The sequence below is a fragment of the Phocoena phocoena genome, chromosome 2 (assembly GCF_963924675.1).
Source record: "Phocoena phocoena chromosome 2, mPhoPho1.1, whole genome shotgun sequence".
Taxonomy (NCBI): Eukaryota; Metazoa; Chordata; class Mammalia; order Artiodactyla; family Phocoenidae; genus Phocoena; species Phocoena phocoena.
The window spans coordinates 153,717,231-153,740,724 of NC_089220.1; the positions used below are offsets into that span (position 1 = coordinate 153,717,231).

General features: G+C 42.4%; 1 protein-coding gene across 1 annotated transcript in view; it reads right to left on the reverse strand.

Annotated features, from left to right (window-relative positions):
• SFMBT2 (Scm like with four mbt domains 2) overlaps nucleotides 1–23,494 on the reverse strand; it is a 187,389-nt gene that overhangs the window by 151,192 nt on the left and 12,703 nt on the right. Inside the window, exons 2-3 of the mRNA XM_065871843.1 lie at nucleotides 21,200–21,294; nucleotides 18,329–18,569 (exon numbers count right to left, since the gene is read on the reverse strand). Of these exons, the coding sequence (XP_065727915.1) occupies nucleotides 18,329–18,569; nucleotides 21,200–21,294 (336 nt within the window). The remainder of the gene's footprint in view (nucleotides 1–18,328; nucleotides 18,570–21,199; nucleotides 21,295–23,494) is intronic.

The following is a 23,494-nucleotide window of genomic DNA, read 5'->3' on the forward strand; positions in this document are numbered from 1 at the left end:
TTCTAGACGCTTGTAGGATCTTTCTGACCTCGGTATTCTAAACTTGTATGATGCTACGTCTTGGTGGAGGATGTTTCTTACACCAAGTACTCATCTTAAACAGTTGAAAATACTTACCTTGAGAAAGAGGACATTTTGCAGGATGTAAGACACTGCTAGGTTTTTGTTTGAAAGAGCATTTTAAAATCATTTGTCTCTAAAATATTGTGCATATATTAACTGATAAACTCAAGCTTAAAAAAACAGAATCTAAAAATGAAAAAATTAATCTAGGTCCAATATGTTATGTTTTAGTACATAAACAGCAATCTAGCCGAAGTGATAAATGATTTTATGTACTGTTCCAGATGGGCTGCAACTTAAAAGCATACTGCAACTATTAGAAAAGCAATGATATCGTGGGCCGTTAATCTCTTTAGAAGTTAATACCAGGGAAAGCACAAATCCACAGCAGATACTGCCAGTTAGAAATCTAAGGTACTGTATCTGCTACAGAAAATGTATTTTGACTCCCAAAGAAAAAAAGTAGTCTGGTTCTATCTTTCAAGCATTTTGACATTTCCCTGAGATGTTCTGCAAGGATGAAATAGTCATCCTAAAAAATTCTGTGAGCTACATGAATTGTGGCAGGCATTGTTAGGTGTCCTCAGGCCTTTCTCCCCTTCTTTCTGTTAGTAAACTCCACCTGGAGTTTTGGCTACAAAGTTGGGCCCTGTAAACTACTTGGGTACATCTCCCATCGTCCCTTGCAAGGGTGTATGGCCAAGTGCCAACTTCTGTCCAATGGGAGGTGAGCAGCGGGCCCTGGATGCTCCTTTCCCTTTTTTTTTTTTTTATTGTAACGGCTAATTTTTTTTAAATTTTACTGGAGTATAGTTGATTTACAATGTCGTTTTAGTTTCAAGTGTACAGTAAAGTGGTTCAGTTATATTATGTATACATATATGCATTCTTTTTCAGATTCTTTACCCATATAAGTTATTACAGAATACTGACTGAGTAGAGGTCCCTGTGCTATACAGTAGGTCCTTGTTGCTTATCTATCAAGCTGCCACTACGCAGATGTGCAAAACACCTGCTGGTGCAGAGCAAAGTGGAGAGAACCCAGTGCCTGATGGATCTAATGGAACCGAGGTACCACCATCGCACACTGCTCAGCCTGGCCTCTTGCAGGAAAGAGCAATAAACTTCTAAATCAACATGAACCACAGTTATCTCAGAGTCTTTCTGTCATAGCAGCCAACGTTGTACCCTAATACATAAACTGTGCGATCAAGGCCCTCAGGTGAGCTGGAAGCAAAAAACCCTCAGGAAAGAGAAATTTTGAAAAAGAAAAATAGAAAGAGAGAAGAAAGAAGAAAGGTCACCACGAAATTGAGAAGAAAATTTAAAAATGATCAAATCTCTTTGTTTCTAAAAACCACTTAAAAATCTTCATAACACTATGACATGCAGTATTCAGATGTATGCAGTGTAGACCTTTACTCCTTAAATGTAAAATAAAACATTCTTTTGCTATAGGAGAAAGATCAGTTACATTGGGAAGCTAAGCAAGCATTTTCCCCCAAACTAAATTTAATCTAAATATACTGTACTTAAATATTTGTTAAAGGACTCCTACCAGCTATGTTAATAGAATTCATTGACATTTATTAGCTGGTTGATTATTTATGTGAACATCCTGCCTGCAGACATGCTTCACAGAAATCCACCCAAGAAGGACACGTAAATACATACACTTTACTGAAAGAGCCATTAGCAGAACTTATAACTCTAAAGCTCCATGTACGTTAGGGATCGAAAATTAATTTTGATGGGCTACCAAACTACACATTAGATGTACAGATGAAGAATCTGAAGAGAGTGTTGCTTTACTGATTTCACAAAACGTATCTGTGATTAGACACTGCTCCACGTAACACACAGCAAGGCATATAAATCATCCCTTGACCTCTACAGGACAAGATAACACTTAAACCAGAAAGTAAGTTTTAAATAAATTTTTATTTTTTTGGCCACGCCATGCGGCCATGTGGGATCTTAGTTCCCCGACCAGGGATGAAACCTGTGCCCCCTGCCTTGGAAGCGCGGAGCCTTAACCACTGGACCGCCAGGCAACTCCCCAGTAAATTTTATGTTCTTTGGAGTCTTTCCAAGAGTTTTGTTTCGCTTATGATTGAAGGCGGTGGGGGAAGCTGGTGTGATTATTGTGCTTTATGACAGCCTCAAAAGATATTCATCACGTAATTTTCTAAGAAATGAGCTGAACAGATGCTAATGACTTGACATGCTGTCTGGTTAAAACAAAAAATTACAGATTATTTTAATGGCTATAACTTGTTTCTACAATCCATGATGGGCTTTGGGGGGCTATCAGTCACCGTTGTATAAATACATCATTATGGTTTTTTATTAATTTGTATTGTTTAATCAACTATGCTTAATAGCTCTGTCAGTCGATAAGAGATAATCAGAAAAGTGATTATTAAAATGCTTAAAATCATACGTCTCAAATTCTGCAGCACTTCCTTCTGATTAAATCTCTCTAGAAATACAAAATTTCTAGTAGTTGGCTACTGCAAGTTCTTGCTGTATACCCTAAGAAGATCTGAAAAGATGAACAATAGTTTTGTGTAATCATTCTTTCCTCCAAGCTGCTGTATGGACCTAGATTTGTGCTCATCTTTGGAAAGCAGACAAATTTTTAAAAAATTATTGACATAAATTCTGATCTAAGGAAAGTCAATTTCTACAACCCACGGGCTATTTCGGCCTGTCCTGAGTGTGAACTCTTTGGAACTTCCATGGTACCCTTAGGAATTGGGGAGGGGGGCACACGACCTGGTTATTTCTACAGCATCTGGACCGCAGGGTCTTTAAGTGTGTGAAGTGATAATCACCACGGTAAAGATGAGACACCCATGAAGGAGACCAAGAACTAAAGTGAAAAAAGCACTGGACACACAAGAAAAGACGTGGAGGTACCCTAGTGCATGTTACCAACTGCAAAAAAAACAGTGTGAAAAGGCTGCACAGTGTTTGGTTCAGACTGTATGATATTTTGGAAAAGGCAAAACTACAGAGACAGAAACAGATCAGTAGTTACCATGGGGTGAGGGGAGGGAAGGATTAACAGGGGGATCACAGAGAATTTTAGGGCAGTGAAACTACTCTGTGTGACACTACAATGGTGGACACATGTCATCATACATTTGTCCAAACCCACAGAATGTACAACACCAAGACTGACCCTTAATGCAAAATATGGACTCTGGGTGATGACAATGTAGGTTCACCACTTGCAACAAAAGGGGGTAATGTTGAAAATGGGGCAGGCTGTGCCTATGGGGACTCTTTGTACTTTCCCCCTCAACTTTGCTTTGAACCTAAAACTGCTCTAAAAAGTAAAGTCTTTCGAAAGAAGCACTGGACACTGGAGATCCCGGTCTAGGGGCTCACCTCCCGTTCTCTACTTCTGTGATCTGAGCTTTCCCTCTGACTCTGAGGTCTTGAGAACCTCTGATATTTATAAACCTCCCTATCCATTTTTCACTCCCAGGGTGCATGCACCTGGCCCTGCCCAAGCTTGCTTCATTCAGGGAATCTGTTCAGGACCCTAGGAAGCATCATGGGGGTCCCATTTCCCAGCTCCCTCTTCCCAACTCTGCTACGCCATTGGGGAGGTCAGGTCATGCCCTGACCCCTCCTGGTAAGCCCAGTGCCCAACACCGTTGTAGGTTCTAGATTTTTTTCCAAGGAGCCCACCCCACCGATTGGGGTCTTGCTTTGCTCTGGCCAGTCCAAGTCCCCAGGCTTGGGGCATGTGTCCTGAACCTCCCATCTGATGCACCATCTACCAGAGAGGACCTGAATGTGTCATCTTAGAGAATCAATCTCAACAGACAGCTGAAGGGTCACAGAGTCTGCCTCAACTGTGGACCCAGCCAGCCACGCTCTGGGGCAGCCTGACTCTCAGCCCAGCAGGGATCCCCACCCTAGGCTCCACACCCATCCCATTGGCTGACCAACACAACTCACGACATCTCGAAAATCAATACCATCTATTATCTGTGTGCTGGGTCAATGCCCCCAGGCTGTGTTGCTTGGGGCTTTACCATGTTTAAGGAGCCAGAATATTGGCTGTCTTATACTCTAAGTCTAGGTATAAAAGAAGAGCTCTGTGGAAGTTATTATAATAATAATAATACAACATTCAACTCACAGAGCACCCATCTATCAAAGAGCAGCACCTATTTACAATCTGTTTCTCCACACCATACCCCTCTGAGCTTACTAGCCTTTTCTGTTGCCCCCTACTTCGTAGATACAAAATAAGTAAAACCTCCTTGAGGAGTGAGAGTCATATAGGTCAATTAATATATACTAGCTGACACTTTACTGTGTAATAACCCCAGACCCTCCAGACCCACAACTGGGCTATTTGCTCCTACACTCCATGGCTTTATATTGCTCTTGGGTTGGTATCCACTTTCCCCCGTTGTTCTCTCTCCTCCCTTGCAAATGGGCTGTCGATCACCATTTATCTGTGACACAAGGATGTATGAGTCACAGCTCTCCTCCCTGCCTCTAACCGCTGTTCCTGACACACACTAGGCTTCAAGATCAAGCAGTGTGACCGGGGTGCATGAGTGCGGCTGGATTTTTAAAAAGGCTTTTCAATAAACAACATGCCTGCGCTCCTACCAATTAGCGTCTGTTGTTGTCACTGTTTTAGCTCAGAGGCTTTGTTCTTTATCCACATAGCAAGGATGGAGCTTTAAGTCTGTGCGTGGTGTAAAAATAAGAGGCTGTGTGATTCCAACTCTATGACAATCTGGAAAAGGTAAAATTATGGAGAAAGAAGACAGATCAGTGGTTGCCGGGGGTTAGGATGGGGAGGGATGAAGAGGTGGGGCACGGAGGATTTTTTACGGCAGTGAAGCTACTCTTCGTATGATACTGTAATGGAAGATACAAGTCATTATACATTTGTCCAAACCCACAGAACGTTCAACACCAAGAGTGACCCCTAATGTCAACTATGGACTGGCTGATGATGACATGTCCATGTAGGTTCATCAATTGTAATAGATGTACCATCTGGTGGGGATGTCGACGGTGGGGATGCAGGGGCAGAGGAAAATCCCTGTACCTTCCTCTTAATCTTGGTGTGAACCTAAAACTGCCCAAAAAGGATAAAGTCTTTAAAATAAAAAATAAATAAAAACACAAAAAGACGAATAAATTACCATCTGTAACAAGAAGGATGAAGGGAGAAAAACCAGCATCTCTCCCTCTTCTCCCACACTTTTAGCACAGCTCTGAGGTGGTCATACAAATCCTACTTCATACACTAAACAATCCTGAAAGGCAGCTATCATTATCCCCAGGTTACAAATGAGCACACTGAAGGTCAAGAAGTTTAGAAAGGAGGTTCCTAGTCCAAGTTCACATACTTAATTACGCAGCAGACTCAGAATCCAAGAGATGCGTTTCTGATTACACAGTGTTCACAAAGCCTTACTTTTATAATCAAACGGATGCCATCACAGATCCATAAACAATTACAACACGAGGCAAAAATAACTGTTGGAAAAGAGATATGACCAAAATTCTCCAAGATCACAGTGGGAAAAAAGGCATTCCTTGTCAGTGTCCTGGGCACGGAGCACAGCGGTATGGGGGGCTTCCAGCTAAGTGAGGGGTCTCTGTGCCTTTGGAGCTGTTTTCCTAGGCTCCCCATGTTAGATGCAGGCACATCCTCCCTCCCACAGCCCCCTCTGTCCTCGCCTATTAAGGGGGGGACCATCAGGGCCTCTTTCATTTAAAAAAGAAGAAAAAAAATGTGATGCTAAGTGCCCTTCCCACTTCACAGTGTTCAACCCATTACAGAGAACTTTTGCAGCTGCCATGCAAGTCACTGCTGACACCACCACCAAGAGAGCAAGGTCAGGTGTTAATTAGCCATTTTAAGGATGCAGGGAGTTTGATGCAAAGAGGTTAAGTGACTTTTATCCAAGGCTACACTCAGCGAGAGGCATAACTGAGCCACTAACCAGACCAATACTCTCCATGCCTCTATCCAGACCCGAAAAGCACTCTTATTGCACAGAAGTCAGCCACAGAGACAACATTTTTTTATTTAAATACCAGCAGAATACGGTAGAGAAGGACTCCTCCACTTAGCTGCTGGCAGATCACCCCAGAAATCAGGGTTCAGACCTCCATTACCAAGCAGGTCCATCTCCAGCTCTTGTAAGTTTCCACTACAGGCTAGCCACCCTTTAAAAACGCTTAGCACACAAAAAAATAAATTTTAAAAACAGAAAAAAGAAGTGCTGGCTCAGAAAAGCTCCCAAGCAAACAAGGAGAGAGACGTTATCCATGTTTCCAGAGATCAGAATTTCAAATTGACTTCTGATACCTCTTGGTCAGGCAAGAGTGAGAGCCTCAAGAATGAACAGCCAAAGCAGAAAAGACTGACAAATACTTACAGCAACCACCACATGAAACATCCTTTCCAAAAATAAGTTCATCATTATGAGTACGTGCCATCAGCCAAAAGCTGACTATATTACAAACGTGCGTCATACTGAATACTTAATAGCAACCATACTGTATATTCAAACCAAAAAAAACCACAAAACAGGTACATAGTAGAACCTCAATAAATAATCCTTTATAGACTGATATAAAAATTATTCCATTCTATGACAGTAATGCCATTTATGGACCAAAGCAGCTGCTGGCACCCATGATGGCCATCAACCCAAGACCTTCCTCTGCCAGGTCCTGTATTCCCATCAGCGAAGGGCTTAGAGGAAGATGTGCACTTTATCACAACCAAAGGAATTCAATGACTTACACATAACTCCATAAAAGCCCTATGACAGTAAATACTTCCAAAGCCCTGAGAACTTCTAATCATCTAAATTATAAGAAAAACTGTCATGACGGAACAAGAGAGCTGAAGGAGCACAGCAGAGTCAGGGCGATGGAGGGATGAGAGGTGAGTTGAGGGTGGGTCACATCTCATCCCATCCCATCTCCAGGATGCATACGAGGGGGACGGAAGAGGGGAGGACGTTCAAAATATTCAGAGACTCGCAAGGTCGGGGCATCAGCTACTCAGGACGAATGTAAACCTCCCAGGTTCTACTTTTGAAAATCTAACGGCTCCACTTCATGTATTTTCAATTTGGCATTCTAAAATTTTGTCTTGTTTTGAACAGTTACAAAGGATGTCATTTCCTATGTATAGCGTGTATGCCATTTTGAATAAAACTGCTATATCGCTCCCATAAATACAGTCAATGGAATGATCTGATCTCTTCCATCACACATTTTAAAACAAACATGAATATTACCAGTCAGTTTGTGTGGTGTTCCTTTTTCTCCTTGAAATCCTAGATCCTCAGGCTCTCACTCTAACGTAGCGTCTTTTTGTTCCCCACAATGTTTTATAGTTCCTCTGACCCTACTTCTCTGAAACAACCACAAAAATTCATACGCGACACTGTAATACATCATTAAACGTTTTTAAATTTCTCTGACCACAAAATAAAAATTGTCTTTTGGCTTAGGCTATTGGAATTATTTTCAGTCCAGAGCAGAACAATCCATGTAACATTACAAAGTTTGATGATTAAGCATAAAAAGGAAATTGTCGTTTCTTACGGTTGGAGGGTAGGTACGAGGCCTTGAGTAAAGGAGGGATCACTTAAAACTGATAGCTTGTGTTTAGTGTCACAAAGCAATGCACCCCGGGGACATTCTTCTCCAAAGTGGAAGAAGGAAGGCTGGGGTAGGGGAGGCACGAAAGGACACCAATGGTGTCACCTCAGGCGATAGAAACTGCCTCCCTAAATCGACCCCTGGAGAGCAACCTTGGAAGGACTTCCCGTGCACAGGGGACCTGGAAAATCCCGTTGGAAACCCGGAACAGGCCCGCCCATGATGTGTCCGGGGCCCAGGGCAAGAGTACAAATTCAGGTCCACATAAATATGTGGAAATATTTCTAAGTTATTAATCAAGCGAACCAACTGTGAAGTATGCCCTATCCACCTACACTGACAAATACGTCTTCATAATTGACAGAATCAAAAAGGATGGAAAAAGCTATGGTTTATATAGGACTGTAAGTTGGCAAAATGCTAAAGATTACTAAATTTAATTACGATGACTTGTCTGGGTGTTCTGCTGATGGGCTAGCAACGTTTGGATGAGTGATAAAGACTTACATAATTGGTAAGCTGTTTATATATATATATTCCATAAAATTTGTTTTCCTTGCCTTCATTTCAGCAAAATTATTATGTCTAGTTAAAAAAAAAAAAGAGAAAGGTCCAGATTGTCACATAATTTGTCTTCTAGTCACAGAAGTCATCTCAAAGTTTACGTAATAAAAATATATTTATATCCAGTCTATACAATTTTAATATTTTAATCTAAAAACTGAAGTGCAAAAATAAAAAATTTTAATTATTGTGTCTTCAGAAAAGCTACGTTCCCTCTAAATATTCTAAATTATCTACTGAACTCAAAAGAGGACTTACAAATTATAACTCATGAACCTCAAATTTATAAAAATAAAATATTCAAATAACATTGAACGTGTTATCTAGTTTTTTAAGAATTTAACCTTACTAAGTGGTTCTAAAAATAAAATTATCCTGTCCAAGCTTTCAATATCCATTCAGTTGCCAATGTGATAACTCTATATCACACTTAACACTTGTCATGTCTAGAGCTACATATATGTGGGAGAGTATGAATTTACACTGTAAAATATATTTTTTGGTTTTGTAAAACAAAATTAAATTTTGTTAAGTACTGTGAAATACTCTTCAGCCAATGTGTATAACTGTTGCAAATTCTGCACTAATTATTAAGTACCTCTGGAACCACAAGATGGACCACCAAAAAGAGTGAAGAAGAAAAAATAGGACACTCAGCATTACTGAAAATTGATTGTTCAGTACACAAAAATTCTATTATATTCTAAAACATTCTATTATCTGAGGGGAGTTTTGTCTTTATTAATATATAGTTTTACTAGTACATGTATTATTTTATCTTTATGGCAATGCCACAACCCACACAGTCCACAGCACTCAGACACAGCCCTTTACTCCAAGGGCACGAGAGATAGGATCATCGTCTGGTGTCTGAACAGTTAGAGAGAATGCTCAAAATTAGGGTGGCTCCGTGCCAGCCCCGACTGCAAGATCCCCAGTGAACAAGGCAGCTCCGTCCTCTTTAATAAATGCAGATGCTGGCCAGCCACAGGGGTCTCTATAATGCATAGCCCAGGCCACAGCCCCTCTTGTCCTGGTGTCAGTGTAGCACTGACATCAAAGACCACTGGTCCACGATACCATCTCTCAGAGCTGAGGTCAGGCTACCTAATCAATTATGATGCATGCCCTCTAAGCTAAAGACAGAAGAAAGGCACATGAGCTCCTATCTTTTTAAACATATCACAGAACCCTGTATCTGGATGTACACCTGCAATAGCCAAATCCCTTGTAAGTAATCCCAGCAGGCAGGTCTGCTCGGCAGCAAGAGCTACGGAATAGACACTGCCTCAGATAGGTCCTGCCAACCTCTCAGACAAAGGCTGATGGTCCTCCTGAGAAGCAGGCAGTGAGCCAGTGAAGTTCAACCTCTGTCCATTTCACAACAGTTTTCAGGAGAATATCTGGCCCTTCACCCTGACATTTCTGCTTTCAGAGAATTCAAAGCTACCAACGCATTATATGCATTATGTTTACTCCACCATCTCTCAGCTTCCTCCCAGAGCATTCCGTGAAGAGCGTTGACATTTGGCAGTATCAGTGGAAGATCATCTGTTAAGGGGAAAACTGCTATATCAATTACAAACATACATAGAACATTCCTCCTCTAAGAAGGTGTTAAGATAGTAGAGGAGAACAGCCCTGTTAACTTAGATATACCTCTTGAGTCCACACCGTTGATGGTTAATTTTATGTGTCAACTTGGCTTGGCCATTGTACCCATATATTTAGTCAAATACCATGCTGGATAGTTCCTTGAGGGTGTTTTGGGATGAGATTTATATTTAAATAAGTGGACTTTGCATCAAGCAGATTGCCCTCCCTGATTGGGTGGGCCTCACCCAATCAGTTGAAGAACTGAATAGAACAAATGGTTGACCTCCTCAGAAAAAGAGGGAATTCTCCAGCAGACGGCCTTGGACTTCAACTGCAACAGCAGCTCTTCCTGGTTCTCCAGCAGACAGCCACCAGACTGGAGTGGCAACTCTTCCCTGGGTCTCCAGCCTGCTGGCCTCCCCCATCAGACCGTGGACTTGCCAAAACTCCACAACTCTCTGCACCAATTTATCAAAATAAATCTGTCTATATATATGCACCTCCTATTGGTTCTGATTCTCTGGAGAATCTTGATCAACACAACACCAAACTCTACTCTGAATCCCACTGCCCAAGCCCCCAGGACTTTGCATATTAGTTGTATTCACCAAGCTTTAACAAGATTCTAGGCTCAGGAGACAACCTACGCAAAAATCAGTCACTCCTTTAGAGCTGGAGTCGAACAAGGCAGACTCTCCCAAGGACCTGCCAAACAGAAGGACGCAAACTGGAAGCATATCCTGGAATGGAAGCATGGCCGTGGAAGTGGGGCACGGACCTGGAATGGGGCACAGCCCTGGAAGGTCAGCATGACCTGGGAACATGGAACCAAGATGGGAGACTTAGTAAGAAGCAGTGAGGGGTCAAGAGACTTGTTCAGGAACACAAAGCAAGAAGAGAAGTGGAAGCTCACCTGTCCAACAGGCTAGAGGGAGGTAGAGGCATGATGGAGAGCAGACAGATGGCACTGAGGGCTCCTAGACAGAGGGCACTGAGGGCCCTGGACAGCCGGCACTGAGGGCTCCTGGACAGATAGCACCGAGGGCTCCTGGACAGCCAGCACTGAGGGCTTCTGGACAGTCGGTACTGAGGGCTGCTGGACGGCCCACACTGAAGACTCCTGGCTCAGGGCAGGAGAACAGGGAGGTCCACAAATCAGGGTCGGAGCTGAGAAGAGCAGCGGTCCCAGAGGACCCCCTGTGCCCAGGGGAAGAGTGTGTTTGAAGGCGACTGAAGACTTCTCTTGCAGCCTCTACATTAGGGTCACTGGGGTGTTAAAGGGTCTGCCCAGAGCAGAAACAGGGGCCGGATGCAAGCTGAGTCTCCCTACATGGGGCCATCAGGACCGAACCCAGTTGGGAGCAGCCTAGGGCCAGGATCCCCAGACAGGCGGTGAGGGACCAAGGCCGAGAGTGGACAGGTGCGCCTGGGGCTCTGACAGCAAAGGAGATGATGGATTAACCATGAGGAAACAAGTCAGACAACAGGGAAGGAAACCCGCAAAACGAAATCACCCTCACTTCCACACAGAATTAAACACCGGCTTGATTTAAAGTACATATGCTGCTGGGTTAGGAAGCAAAAGAAAATAAATGCATTTATGACTAACACCAAAAAGGAAAATCTTATAGTCCTTTTTTGTGCTTACAGTTTTCCTGTAAGCAGAAAAGCCCAAATAGCATCTGAGACAATTTACATATCTTTACATAATCTCACGATTACCATTTGGCAACGAAGCTCCAGACCGAGTCTCCTCCATTTATTTGCCTACAAAATGACAAAAATGTACAAAATAACAGTCTGGACAAGGAGTTTTTTACCCTCCTCTTAAAAATCACGAGAAGCCAATTCCACAATTTTTCTTAATAATGTGTGTCCAATATTTCAAGTCTAAACAGTCTTTATCAATCAACAAATATTCACCAACCCTTGCTATTTTCAAAGCATTGATTTCAGAATTGGGAGGAAAAAAAATCGCTCTGGGCTTAAAATCTATCCAAGATGCCATCCTGGAGACAAATTATTTACACACCCCAAGCAACATTTTTTTCAGATATAAAGTAAGAATCGTACCAGTCAGTTTACCGTGTTGCTCTCAGGAGAGGGTTAAACTGAGTTGCTTGGTACATAGTAGGCACACCATAAAATATTTTGTGGGTGAGAGAAACTGCTTTTAATTGTAGAGCCATGACTCAAACACTAAAATCTGTGATTCAACTATTCACTAGGCAAGAAAATGATAAAGGCGGCATGTGGAGTACAGTGAGTTTCAAGAGATAAATACAAACACCAAACAGAAATTTATAGAAGACTAATTTTTTACTCATAAACAAAGAGTTCACCACTACCTATATATACAAAGGTTTTTGATTTAGAGGAAGACCATTTATAGTCTGCCTTTGTGTTTTTCATCTTTGTTTTTTCTTCCATAGGTTAAAAAAAAAACCCCACAGTTTCTTAGGCTTCTATTCATAAAGCCTATTTATTTCAGAGCCCTTTAATAAATTCTCATCCATTGCTCTTTGAGTTCTTAGATTCTGAACATTCTCGAGCTGAAGGAAACCTTAGTGACCATACGGGCCAATGTGGCATGTTGTCAGATGGCGCCTGGGAAACTTGAGGTCACAGGTTCAGAGGCTGACACTCGAGGTGAGGACCCAGATGCCGACAGGGCCCGAGCAGATCAGAGGAACCAAGCAGGGGACAGATGGTATGGAAAGCAAAGGACCATGGGATGAGGCAGAGGCTGCAGTGTGGGATGCAGGGACGGGTCTACATCTCTCAAGTTCTCAAGAGATGCCGATAAATCATCCAAATTGTTAAATGACGTAATCTGTACATGGTAGACACCAAAATTATTTCAAATGCTTTTCAGATCAAAACATACAAATGCACACACATGCTCATACATGCTTATAAACACAACTGCTTGCAAACACACTTACATGTTCACGCACACACACACGCTCATGCACACACATGCAAGCCAGGTCCACTCTGGTCCACGCCACAATGAATCTATACACAGGGTCTCCACATGATCAGATAGGACTCCAAACCACGTGTGTCGTTTTAAAGGGCCATTAAGTGCCTACAGAGAAGGGATTACTTTATTTCTTAGCTGAATATTCCTTCTTTCACATACCATTATCAAAAATGGCTTTTTTAACAAGAAGATACTAACTTTTTTCAACGTATTAACTATGTCTTTTAGTTTATTTACTCTCATATTTATCGAACACATCCTACCCTTCCTTATAACATGGGCTTTTTTCTCTTTACATTAAACTATCTAATATTTAGTGACAGTATGTGCTTCCCTCAACTCCAAGAGGCCACTAAGGTTTACCTTTTCTCTTCGAGTTTTTAGCAAATATATTTAATTTTCTTATTAGTGTACAAATGGGATTCCAGTTACAGTATTAGGTGGCCAATGAAAACAATGTGATTGTCTAGGTTTCATTAGTATTACTAAAATATCATTGAAATTTTTAAAAAGATAGGAATTTTAAATGCTGATCATCTCATGTAACACAATCAAATTCTAGTTCTGAGTCCACGGTTAAACAATGGTTACAGACTGATAAGTCCTGTCACCCGCTCACTTTACGGTCCTGTGAACCGACCGCCACATCTCTCATTTCACAGTCAACTATACTGAAAACAACAATTCCCCAGGACAGTCTGGGACCAAGTTTCAGAACTGGGCGGGATCCACCTCCACGACCTAACAGAAGGCCATATTCACACTTTTCTCCTAACGCTTCATGAATAAACATCCCTTATTCAAATAAGTTACCTATTAACTAACTCCAGTAATTTTGATTCAACTTTGAATGGCAAATAGAGTCATTCTGGCAAGACTGCAGAGTTTGCAATTCAAATTACAGAAATTTTAATAATGGGGAGAATAAAAATTAGTGGAATGATTCCTAAGGCACCGGAATTCCAATACTTTTATTGCACCAGTAGAAAGCTCACATAAATACTTCTCAGTGTAAAAGCTGGGGGGAAGTATCTGCATGGGCGTCCTCACACATAATTCACCTGCTGTCTTATCGGAGCATTCCTTCCTGGGACTCCATAGGAACCTTCCAGACGCCAGAGTTCCCCAACCCCAGACATTAAGAGGCAATGTTGCTGCTTCTCAATAAGTGACATTGAAACAGTCTCTGGATTAAATGACTTCCTTACATTATCACCATAAACAATCATTACTTGGCTGCTGCCCTTTGCAAGTTTGCACGTCCTTATGAATAAATCAAGCCTCATTGATTTACCAAGCCAAAACGTTTTACAGTTCGCTCCCCTAATGTGAGCCATCACCCTCCACTGCACGTCATGAGGTTTTCATGTACTATGTTTCTTAATACTTTTCATATGAAAGATTAGTACCGATTAGCTCTGGAGCAGGGACACTGCTCGTGGAATGGTCAACTGGTCACTAAACCCAGGTCTCCCTGAACGTGTCTTTATTAAGGGAATTCTCTTAACAAAGTACAAGAGAGCTGCTGCCATGCTGTTTCCTTCCCCCTAACTTTAAAGGAGTAACGACGGCCAGCATTGATTCAAAGATTAGTTTCACTTAAAAGAGCAAGGCAGGAAAATACAGGACTGCAAAGGATGCTACGTGCTTGGTAAAATGTCATCTAAAATTTTAAAACATGACTCTCAGGGCAGTGACTTCAGAAGACATAAGATTACTTGGAGAATCCAAAAATGACCAGAAAGATCTAAGTGTGACCAGAAAAGGCAGTCCTCTCCTTTCTCCCATCAATGAACAAAACCACCCAAAACTCCCATCCTCTTGCTTGGCCCAACGATATTTTGAAACTGACATCCACATACTGATCGATGTCTCAGGGACTGAGTACTCCGAGGTCTCTGGCTTCCATCGAGGAACCAGAGTCTACAATTCTGTATTGGGTGAAATTCTATCCATGGCAGGTGACAAAGGACCCAAATGCTCATCATAATTTCCCAACCTAGTTTGCCTCCCAACCCACTGAAACTTCACCATCCCAGAAAGTCACACAGAAACCTGACTTCGGTGCTTTGCACAGACTCCTGGGCTAGATTTCCATCAATCCTAATCCCCAAACAAACGCCATTCCTCATGCACACAACAGGAAAACTAGCAGCCTCCTCCTTCCTTCTTTCCTTTCCAAAGATCACAAACCAAAGCAGGTGAGACTGGAAAGCTCTTTAGAGATTATACACTATCACCTCCTCATTTCAAAGATGAGGAAATGGGAGAGCGAAAGGTACCTACATTAATGGCAGAGGCAAGGAAAGAAACCTGATCTTCTGGCTCCAAACGCCATGTCCCTGCTTCATACTACCCCGATTCCTGGGATCAGTAAGAAAATCTATCACCACGAAACCTCCCAAACAAATACATGAGGTGTCGTGGACCGCTTTCACTCCTGTTAATATTCTGGGACACCTTTCAAGTTTAACCACGACAAAGATCGACCAGGTACAGCTGCGGGATTTACAGTGCAATGAGCTCTGTAAGACAGAAAACCACATCAACAAGAATCCTTGTGCAAGAATAGATTCTACGATTCCCTCTGGAACAAGCTGTCACCTCTGGCTACGAAGCAATAATTATCCTGCACTACAGCAATCAATAAAACCTCTTGCCCCATGAACCTGCTACTTCCTGACTTTGTTCTCTGTACTCGAGATTTCCAAGCTGTATCGATCACCTACTAAATTTTTTTTTAAAGTTCTTTAAAAGGAGCAATAAAGAAATTCTCCAATTAGCATCACTTGGGATGGTCTGAACAGACTTCAAATCTTTCATTCACATTAATGGTTTCTCTTTTCATGGGGCTTCCCCATTTTTCATTTTCAATTAGTCATTTTAAGTGTGTCTGCGTCTTGCCTAAGAGCACAGTCAGGAGGATACAAATTTGATAGTGTTTCTGAAACTGTGGCAGCTGCCACATTTTTCACCCAGGCAAGGAAGAAGAATTGATTCATCAACTCTGCCTTCTTTTCTCAAGCAACAGCATGGATTTTTTTTTTTACCAGATGAACCCATTAGCTCTTAGAGTGTTAAAATTCTGTACCCTGGAACTTCTCACTAAAATGATCCACTAGAGGCTCTATTACAAAGTAAAACCCTCTTACATCTTCTCCACGGGTGTTTTAAGAAGTGTCAAAATTTAAGAGTAAGTCATGAGATAAGCAAGGACAGCAAAAAGGCAAGATTTCACACAGGAGAAGGGCCTGCCTCTCGGTCCCCCTCTATGCCCCCCACTCTCGGTGTCCCCAGGTATGTATCTGCCCCTGGGATCAACTCATGTCTGGACCCTCCTGGGAGTGTGTGGACATATCTACATGGCTTTCATGTGCAGAGCTGGCAAGTGGGAAAGTGTCTAGTTCTCTAAAACTGATATTTTCCCAATATTCCATCAGTACAATTCATCCACCAAGACTGATTTATTTTGAGATACAAACTACTGTGTACAAAACAGGCAAGCAGAGAGGATATACTGTACAACATAGGGAAATAGAGCCATTGTTTTGAAATAACTTTAAATAGAGTATACTCTATAAAAATACTGAATCATTATGCTGTACACCTGAAACTAATATGATATTGTAAACCAACTATACTTCAATTTTTAAAAAATTTTAAAGGAATCGTAATAACTATATAGTTCACAAGGAGCCGGAAAATGAAAAAAAGGCTGACTTTTTTCATGACAGATCGGAAATCACAGGGATATTATAGTCTCACCTCAGTGGCTGTTTTAATTCAAAGCCAGACGGAATATTATTCAGCAGTTAAAAAGAAGGAAATCGTGTCGTAGGCTACCACGTGGATGAACCTAGAAGACATTATGCTAAGTGAAATAAGCCAGTCACAGAAGGACAAATATTGCCCTCTGTGAGGTGTTATATTAAAAATAAAGCTACAGGGCTTCCCTGGTGGCGCAGTGGTTAAGAATCCGCCTCCCAATGCAGGGGACACGTGTTTGAGCCCCGGTCTGGAAAGATCCCACATGCCGCGGAGCAACTAAGCCCGTGCGCCACAACTACTGAGCCTGCGCTCTAGAGCCCGCGAGCCACAACTACTGAAGCCCGCGTGCCTAGAGCCCATGCTCCACAACAAGGGAAGCCACTGCAATGAGAAGCCCACGCACTGCAACAAGAGTAGCCCCCGCTCGCCGCAACTAGAGAAAGCCCACACGCGGCAACAAAGACCCAATGCAGCCAAAAATAAATAAAATAAATAAATAAATTTTTAAAAATAATAAGTAAAGAAAGAAGGGCCTTCTCTCTTCTTTCTGAGACAATAAAGGGCCAACACATTCGGTAAGGCCAAGGCAACGGATTCACTCCTTACACACGTCACGTAAATGCAACTCAAACTCCGTGCGTTTGTTATGACACTTCTCTATGTAACTTTACAAATGCTCCAGAAGGGAAAAGCAATTGTGAATAGGATGGATGCAAGGAACCTCGGAGTCAGCTCTAATACTTTACACGTGGCTTCAAAATAAAAATATCAAGTCAAAATTAAGATAGGCAGGCAGGTCCTAAGGAGACATTACACCTGCTTGAGAATTAGCATCAGGAGTTTTCAAGTGCGAAGAGGACAGGGTGTTGAGATTCAGCTTTTTGGTAAGGCAGTTTCTCTCACTTACAGGATCGGATGAGTTCCTGATCATCTTAAGAGGCCGCCCGTTCTTTCACAGCAGGATTTCTCGAAGTCAGCAGTATTGGCAGTTTGAGCCCAATAACGTCACCGTCTGGGGGGCTGCTGTGCATTGTAGGATGTGTAGCAACAGCCCTGGCCCCTCCCACCAGATGCCAGCAGCACCCCCCTCCTCCCCTCTCACAACGAAAAATGCTTGCAGACATCACTGGATGTCCCTGGGGGGTAAAATCGCCCCAGTGGAGAACCACCATTTTCCAGCAACTAAATGGATCTAATCTACACAAGCTTTGGCAAGCTCTTTGCGAGTAATGTCATTTCTCCTCATCTGTTTGGTTTTCTACATGTTTCTCAACTTGACAGTCTCCCCACACAAGACAGATTAAAACCTGTTAGAGAAACCTGTTTCTGATGCGCTATAGTGCTATGCAAAACATCCAGTCTCTAAAGCAAAAGAAAAGCAAGATAACCCAGCAGCAAAGGGAGAGCAAGGCCTCCATCACGGGCATCCCTTCGGTCTTCCTCTCCTACCTCCAGAAACCCACCTGAGGATCAGGCTCAAAGGCATAAAGGCCATGGTGGGCTCCAACATCTGAAAATGCACCCAGTCCCGCCTCACTCCAGCGCCCGCAGGCTAATGCAACTCAAGGAGAGACCCTGAAAGTGCTGGACCTTCCTAGGATATCAGTTATTGAATCTCTACAAGGTTTTCTCTACAAGCATCACAAGTGATACCCGAGAGCTGGGCCAGCCCGTGCTCACCATCCGGGGGCATTAGGGTCTTATTGTTCTGCGTGCACCACCCTACGGGGTGCAGATCCGCGATCACCACGTCACACCAGAAGTCGGCCCGGCGGTCCTCCCCGTAACCACAGTAGCGCAGAAGCAGCAGCTGCCCGCAGGTGGTGATGACCGTGGCCACCCAGTACGTGTCCGGGTTCTTCTTGTTGGCTACCTCCAATTTCATCCCCGGCTGGAAGTTGCTCTGAATGCTGATCTCAACCTTCAGGAACACAGAAAATCCGTCATTACACTAGACGCGTCCATCCAGAAGATTATGTGAACGACTGAAAACACAGCACTTAATATTTCTGTTGCCCTAGATCAGCACCATCTAAAAGAAATGTAATGTAAGCCACTGGTGTGACGTTAAATATTTTAAAAAAAAGAGAGATAAAACAGATGAAATTAATTTTAGTAATGTATTTTATTTAACCCAACAGATCCCAAATAGCATCATTTCAAAAGGGAACCAATGTAAAAATATAGTAGTGAGAAATTTTACATTTTTCTTTTCCAATGAAGCCTCTGAAATCTGGTGTGTATTCTACACTTACAGCACATCTTGTTACCGAACAGAACTTGGGTCCGTTAGTCAGAGATGCAGCAAAGCCAGTCTACTGACCGGGCTGTGGTGAAAGAAAGTGCAGAGTTTACTGCAGGGCACCAAGCAAGAGAACGGGCAGCTCACGTTCAAAAGACCCAAGCTCCCCAGTGGCTTTCAGGGAAGGGTTTCTAAAGGCAAGGTGAGGGGTGTGGGTCACAGGGCGTGTCACCAGCTCACGAATAATTCTATGATTGGTTGGCGGTGAGGTAACAGGGTGATGTTTCGAGAATCTCAATCATCAACCTTCTGGTTCCAACCAGTCTGGGGTCTACCTGCTGGCGGTCAGCATGCAGTTAACTTCTTCTACCTGGTGGGGTTTCAGTATCTGCAAATCAACTCAAGGATATGGCTCAGGCTATTATTTATAGCCCCTGAGCAGGAACTAAGGGCCCCTGAATTTGTGTTATGGCTAAACTGTTATTATTTTGTCTTGCCTGACTGCTTTCCTTAGTTTCTACATTTTCTTCTCTGATTAAATTTGCTCTTTGCAACTCAGAGAAAGCCTTAGGAGGCTGAAGTTTTGGAGGTGGGGACACAGGGGGGTCTGTTCTCAGGAAGGCCCTGCAGGGTCCTACTTGCTTTCAATCTCAATTTAGATGACACACTTTTCCAAATGCCGGATGGCTAGTGGCTATTGCATGAACAGTGCAGCCTCAGAAAATGGATTTTTTTTTTTAATGAAGGGTTATCATCTATTAATATTTGCCAGCCCTCCCTGCAAAAGAAAGCTTTCCATCCTGGTGAGTTATAATATTCTAAGGCCAACACATCGGATGTCCCTGAGTAGCTGCTGCTTAAGAGATGATGGAATTATGAACTGTTCGCCCATGGGTCCTGGGCTACTCTTCCTTTAAGCCTGGCAGACAGGCCTGGGGACATTCTGCATCCACAGTACAGGGCACTATACTGTACCTGAAAGTGGGGCAGGAGAATGGATTGGATGAAAGAGAACAGGACTGACTCCGTATGCAGAGATATTGAGAACTTCCTGGTACAGAAAAGGAAGGAAAAAGCTGTTGATCTACATCTCATTCCTAAAGCGCCTGGAGAAATCTAACCAAGTCGTCCTGGCATCGTGAAAGGTAGATGTTACAATGGCTTTTGCAAAACGGAATCCACACTGTATGCTGGGTGAGTTTTAGTTTTATTATGTTTTAATGTTTCCCTCTTGGTTTCACTAAATGACCACAGTCCCATTCATAATAAACCAGCAATCATCACAGTATAAGTGTCAGTATAAAAAGAGAATCGGAATGCGATCCACCCTTAACGAGGTCATGTAAATTTAATAAGGTCTTAAATTCCTTTTCAAAGGAACACTTCACTTCCAAAAAGAATAAAATGTCACCTTAAAATAAAGTGGCTTCCTAATTCAACAAAAGAGCCAGAAGGAAGACCAGGTTGAGAAAGTCCCCCAATTTGTTTATGATACTGAGGCTAAATCTTTGCCTTGGAAAGGCCCAGTGGGGGGGAAAAAATGTTTCTCAGTATTAAATTTTCATTTCCAATAAAGCAATAGTAATACCTAAGAACTTAAGTCCTGGAAACTCAACCTTTTTCTTGCTAATGATATATTACCAAAATCTCATATCTAAACAAACATCTGGTAAAAACTTAATTTTGTTATTTCCTGGGACTTGCCCTCTGCTTGGCATGCTATTTGCATTGTTCAAAAAACAGTATAGATGACTGTGATTTTTTTTGGTTTGATCCAAACATTTCCTGAATATTTATGGTCTTTCCTGTAATTTGACTCATCTGTCCACAAATGGCTCTAACGCTTTTAGGTGTCTTTTCAAAAGAAAAATATCAATTCAAACTTAAAATATACAGCCATTACATCTCCTAAGAAGACATTACTCATTGACGCCTACTTGCCTAGTTTGCTGGCTTTTTATTTATTCACATCAACCTTACCTGTCTTGGGCTGTGCGCCCCAGACAGCAGAGAACACATCATTCTAATCTGGTTTTCTGAGGGACAGAATGAGGTTAAGAGCACACACCATTTCTCATGCTGAGCACCACCTTGGGGCCCAGCCCTGGATTAAATAAAGCAAGGCCCACCTTTCCTGCAGCCCTTTGTGAAAATCAAACTCACTTCCACATCTCCTCTGCATTTCTAAGAAATCTTGGCCAAATTTCTCTTTTCTTCTCATTCCCTTTCTTCCAGTAAGTTTGGCATCTTCCTGAAGACACCCTTCCCACCCCCACAAACAGATCAGAAGGAGAAAGGAGGTCACCCACATGTTTGAACGATGTGTGAGGAGCTGCACTGGTCCCCGTCTCTTCCAAATACTCTCCCCAGTTAAAGCCGGTTTCCTCCAAGCTTGAGCCTTCTTCTGTCGAAAGGCAAAAAGAAAAAAAGAAACAGAAGCATATCAATACTAGTGTGAAGAATGGAAAGGCACTGGCCTTCCATGTAAACCAGAAAATCCTTCATGCAAGAGAGAAACAAATTCAATGTGTAGGAGAATACTGTTGAATTCTTTGCAAAGCTTCTGTTTGCTGATTTTAGAGACAGGTGACTCAAGAAAGACATGGAGCCAACAGAGGAATGGATAAAGAAGATGTGGTCTATATACACAAGGGAATATTACTCAGCCATGAAAAATAATTAAATCATGCCATTTGCAGCGACATGGGTGGACCTAGAGATTATCGTATTAACTGAATAAGTCAGACAAAGACAAATATCATATGATATCATTTACATGTGGAATACAAAAAATAGCACAAATGAACTTGTTTTCAAAACAGAAAGATTCACAGACATAGAAAATAAACTTATGGTTACCAAAGGTGGGGGGAATAAATTAGGAATATGGGATTAACAGATACATACCACTGTACATAAAATAGATAAACAACAAGGATTTACTGTATAGCACAGGGAACTATATTCAATATCTTGCAAAAAACTATACTGGAAAAGAATCAAAAAACGAATATATATACATATATGTATAAAGAAATCACTTTGCTGTACACCTGAAACTAACACAATATTGTAAATCAACTATACTTCACGTAAAAGAAAGAAGGAAAGAGGGCTTCCCTGGTAGTGCAGTGGTTGAGAGTCTGCCTGCTAATGCAGGGGACACGGGTTCGAGCCCTGGTCTGGGAGGATCCCACATACCGCAGAGCAACTAGGCCCGTGAGCCACAACTACTGAGCCTGCGTGTCTGGAGCCTGTGTTCCGCAACAAGAGAGGCCGCGATAGTGAGAGGCCCGCGCACCGCGATGAAGAGTGGCCCCCGCTTGCCACAACTAGAGAAAGCCCTCACACAGAAACAAAGACCCAACACAGCCAAAAATAAATTAATTAATTAATAAACTCCTACCCCCAACATCTTCTTTTAAAAAAAAAAAAAAGAAGAAGAAAGGGAAAAGGGAGGGAGGGGAAACAAGGAAAGGAAAGGAAGGGAAAAGGAAGGAAGAAAAAAGGAAAGGGAAGGGGAGGGGAGGGAAGGGAAGGGAAGGGAAGGAAGTCAAGGAAAACCCTGAAGAAATTCTGCTTGGATTACCCTGACAGAATCAAGGGTAAGACCAAGGGCTCTTCAGTAAATGAAATGAGATTTGCTTCAAGGCATAGTTGCTGCACGTTAGCCTGTTTGAGATTATCCACTGGAGACACTCCGGTCTTTGGGGAGGTTGGAGGACAAGGTGAAGGAAACCACTGGGCACCAAGTAAGCACCTTGATGTATATACAGTACAACAGCTGGAGATTATAAAGTAATATCATAGATCATTGGGGCTTCAGAAAGCATTGACTCCAAAGTCATTGCAAGGAAAAACACTGAGACCCAGAAGGACCGCTCAGGTGTGTGAGGCGCCCGGCCAGTTAGCCACAGGAACTGAGCGGCTGTCAGACTGACCCCACGCCCACCCCGTCCAGGGACCCTCTCTCCTGCCTTCTCCTGAGACAGAGCTCTCAGGACAAGGCACCCAGGTGGAAACCTACAGGACACGCATTTCTCCAAGGACAAGGAACAAGGAGAAATGCAATCAAATGCACGACGTGGCTCTTAAAACATCTCTGTTTTGGAGGAAATCAAGCAATTCCCAAAACATTTCAGACTGTACAGTAAGATATAATCGGTTTAGTTGAAAAGCACCAAATACCTCATTTTAAAATACAGATAACATAAATGTGATGTCATAGTTTCCACTGAAAATACTGATGAGCCGTAAACATTATTTTAACCTATTTGCAAGGCTGTTATAAGGAAGGAACATGCAGTAGTAAGGGTTGTCCAAACATGCAGGCCATTTAGTGCTTCAAAGGTTAAGACTCTCCTTTCTTTCCATAACACTCAATGGATACTGACGGTCAACTTGTGTATCTTCTATTAGCAAGAGCCCATTTCATTGGCCCAGAAGAAACGCTGTGATCAATCGTGTATTAATGTAGAAGTGGTATAACCCGGCAGGTGGGCCGGGGGAATTAGTGCCTGGGGGTATAAGAAAGACTTCTTGGAGGCTATCACTATTTTTTTCTCCTAAATGTTATAAATTATAAGTGGGAAAAGTTATTTTCT